Below are 3,964 nucleotides of genomic sequence, written 5' to 3'. Positions count from 1 at the left end.
ACCCGAGAGCGTCATAGGCTATTTTGTGAGGCAAAATTTTAACCCCGCGTGTTCCAATTTACCAATCAATTTTGCCCCTATCTACATAATGGGGAAAAAGTGAAACGAAAAGTGTATCCGCACCGTCGCATTTATAATCACAAAATTTTGCACAGACACCTCATGTGACCCAGGGAACGTCGTAGACTATGTTTTGACAGGGAAATTTAACCCCGTGCTTTACAGTTACTCTCCAAAAAACATGCCTCCATTAAAGTAAATGGAGCCTGGAACTACAGGTTATTAGTAGGAGCTGTGATTGGTTGCTATAGGAACAAAAGACATTCATAGTATAAGAAGCTTATATGTGAGTAATAAGATGTCGGTGGGGAGACGGAGACGGAAAGAGAGAGAGAGAGAGACGGAAAGAGAGAGAGAGAGGGAGACGGAAAGAGAGAGAGAGAGAGAGAGGGAGACGGAAAGAGAGAGAGAGAGAGAGAGGGAGACGGAAAGAGAGAGAGAGAGAGAGAGGGAGACGGAAAGAGAGAGAGAGAGAGAGAGGGAGACGGAAAGAGAGAGAGAGAGAGAGAGGGAGACGGAAAGAGAGAGAGAGAGAGAGGGAGACGGAAAGAGAGAGAGAGAGAGAGGGAGACGGAAAGAGAGAGAGAGAGAGAGAGGGAGACGGAAAGAGAGAGAGAGAGAGAGAGGGAGACGGAAAGAGAGAGAGAGAGAGAGAGGGAGACGGAAAGAGAGAGAGAGAGAGAGAGGGAGACGGAAAGAGAGAGAGAGAGAGAGAGGGAGACGGAAAGAGAGAGAGAGAGAGAGGGAGACGGAAAGAGAGAGAGAGAGAGAGGGAGACGGAAAGAGAGAGAGAGAGAGAGGGAGACGGAAAGAGAGAGAGAGAGAGAGGGAGACGGAAAGAGAGAGAGAGAGAGAGGGAGACGGAAAGAGAGAGAGAGAGAGAGGGAGACGGAAAGAGAGAGAGAGAGAGAGGGAGACGGAAAGAGAGAGAGAGAGAGAGGGAGACGGAAAGAGAGAGAGAGAGAGAGGGAGACGGAAAGAGAGAGAGAGAGAGGGAGACGGAAAGAGAGAGAGAGAGAGGGAGACGGAAAGAGAGAGAGAGAGAGGGAGACGGAAAGAGAGAGAGAGAGAGGGAGACGGAAAGAGAGAGAGAGAGAGGGAGACGGAAAGAGAGAGAGAGAGAGGGAGACGGAAAGAGAGAGAGAGAGAGGGAGACGGAAAGAGAGAGAGAGAGAGGGAGACGGAAAGAGAGAGAGAGAGAGGGAGACGGAAAGAGAGAGAGAGAGAGGGAGACGGAAAGAGAGAGAGAGAGAGGGAGACGGAAAGAGAGAGAGAGAGAGGGAGACGGAAAGAGAGAGAGAGAGAGGGAGACGGAAAGAGAGAGAGGAGACGGAAAGAGAGAGAGGGAGACGGAAAGAGAGAGAGGGAGACGGAAAGAGAGAGAGGGAGACGGAAAGAGAGAGAGGGAGACGGAAAGAGAGAGGGAGACGGAAAGAGAGAGGGAGACGGAAAGAGAGAGGGAGACGGAAAGAGAGAGGGAGACGGAAAGAGAGAGGGAGACGGAAAGAGAGAGGGAGACGGAAAGAGAGAGGGAGACGGAAAGAGAGAGGGAGACGGAAAGAGAGAGGGAGACGGAAAGAGAGAGGGAGACGGAAAGAGAGAGGGAGACGGAAAGAGAGAGGGAGACGGAAAGAGAGAGGGAGACGGAAAGAGAGAGGGAGACGGAAAGAGAGAGGGAGACGGAAAGAGAGAGGGAGACGGAAAGAGAGAGGGAGACGGAAAGAGAGAGAGAGACGGAAAGAGAGAGAGAGACGGAAAGAGAGAGAGAGACGGAAAGAGAGAGAGAGACGGAAAGAGAGAGAGAGACGGAAAGAGAGAGAGAGACGGAAAGAGAGAGAGAGACGGAAAGAGAGAGAGAGACGGAAAGAGAGAGAGAGACGGAAAGAGAGAGAGAGACGGAAAGAGAGAGAGAGACGGAAAGAGAGAGAGAGACGGAAAGAGAGAGAGAGACGGAAAGAGAGAGAGAGACGGAAAGAGAGAGAGAGACGGAAAGAGAGAGAGAGACGGAAAGAGAGAGAGACGGAAAGAGAGAGAGAGACGGAAAGAGAGAGAGAGACGGAAAGAGAGAGAGAGACGGAAAGAGAGAGAGAGACGGAAAGAGAGAGAGAGACGGAAAGAGAGAGAGAGACGGAAAGAGAGAGAGAGAGAGAGACGGAGACGGAAAGAGAGAGAGACGGAAAGAGAGAGAGAGAGACGGAGACTGAAAGAGAGAGAGAGACGGAGACTGAAAGAGAGAGAGAGACGGAGACTGAAAGAGAGAGAGAGACGGAGACTGAAAGAGAGAGAGAGACGGAGACTGAAAGAGAGAGAGAGACGGAGACTGAAAGAGAGAGAGAGACGGATCCGGAAAGAGAGACAGAGACGGATCCGGAAAGAGAGACAGAGACGGATCCGGAAAGAGAGACAGAGACGGATCCGGAAAGAGAGACAGATCCGGAAAGAGAGACAGATCCGGAAAGAGACACAGATCCGGAAAGAGACACAGATCCGGAAAGAGACACAGATCCGGAAAGAGACACAGATCCGGAAAGAGACACAGATCCGGAAAGAGACACAGATCCGGAAAGAGACACAGATCCGGAAAGAGACACAGATCCGGAAAGAGACACAGATCCGGAAAGAGACACAGATCCGGAAAGAGACACAGATCCGGAAAGAGACACAGATCCGGAAAGAGAGACAGATCCGGAAAGAGACGGACGGAGCACATTACTTGGCCAATTTAGTTAAATACATACATACACATATACATACACACGTGTGATATTTATAGTGTGTGTATTTGTATGTATGTGTTATATAGAAAACACACTATATATATATATATATATATCTGTGGATATGTATCTACGTGTGATTTATAGCATGTGCATGAATATGTACTTCTGTTTAATATATACATATAAAACAGAAGTACATATTGATGCACACACTATAAATCACACGTACATACATTTACAAAAGCTAAAATATATATACACACACTAATATGTATAGTGTGTGTGTGTGTGTATATATAAATATATTTTTGTCTTTGTATATGTATGTACATGTGTTTATATAGTGTGTGTATTTGCGTTATATATAAACTCTTTATATACACACACATTAATACATATTTACATACAGAAACCTAAATGGTAAGTTCAGACGTATACATGTATTCTACATATATCATATTTATCATTAGATTTGTGTATTCTCTATAGACAGCTGTGAGCACAGTACACGGGTGTTATTATCTCGCACAATGTCCGCACACAATGTCGCCCCTGCCCGTCCCCGCCTCACCTGCCCGGCTCTTCTGCACTAACAGCAATGACCTCCTGCACGCCGCCATGTTTGTCCCATGCCAATATCGGACACGGAGCATGCGCAATAAGCACCGCGGTGGCTACTACGGAAAACCACTGAAATCAAGAATATCCGAAATGCGAAGCGACAAAAGCCATGTCTATTCTGTGCCTTTCCTTCCGTTCTCCGTAGTTATGTGTACAGAGGCCTGCAGGGGGCAGTATGAGGTGGGCGCCTCCTGCTGCGAGCTCCTGGACAGGAGGAAAGGAGAAAAAAGATGTACTCTGTGCAGAAGGAGGAAACAGTCCAAAATAAGTGGTAATTGTTGCCATAGAAACCAGTGAGGCGTCACCGATCACTTGTCTTGATTTCTGTCATTTGCATTCATATTGACAATTTTCCATTTTTGCGCTTTCGTTTGTTTCTTCCCCTTGTTCCAAGAGCCATAACTTTTAAGTTTACGTGGGATTTTTTGTTTTTATAATGTACATTTTGTAGTAAAAATGAGTATGTTTATTCTATGGGTCAGTGCGGTTACTACAACGCCAAATGTCTATGGGAGGGGACAGGGGGTTATTACATAGAAACAGAAAGAAACTTGCAAGAAAAA

General features: G+C 47.1%; 1 protein-coding gene across 1 annotated transcript in view; it reads right to left on the bottom strand.

Annotated features, from left to right (window-relative positions):
• MRPL19 (mitochondrial ribosomal protein L19) overlaps positions 1-3,433 on the bottom strand; it is a 21,465-nt gene extending 18,032 nt beyond the window's left edge. The window contains exon 1 of the mRNA XM_075338803.1: positions 3,352-3,433. Coding sequence (XP_075194918.1) covers positions 3,352-3,433 — 82 coding nt within the window. The remainder of the gene's footprint in view (positions 1-3,351) is intronic.
• Positions 3,434-3,964: the final 531 nt, after the last annotated feature.

This window comes from Anomaloglossus baeobatrachus, chromosome 3, assembly GCF_048569485.1.
Source record: "Anomaloglossus baeobatrachus isolate aAnoBae1 chromosome 3, aAnoBae1.hap1, whole genome shotgun sequence".
Taxonomy (NCBI): Eukaryota; Metazoa; Chordata; class Amphibia; order Anura; family Aromobatidae; genus Anomaloglossus; species Anomaloglossus baeobatrachus.
Note: the sequence above shows the minus strand (reverse complement) of the source record. Positions and strands in the feature narration are given on the sequence as shown.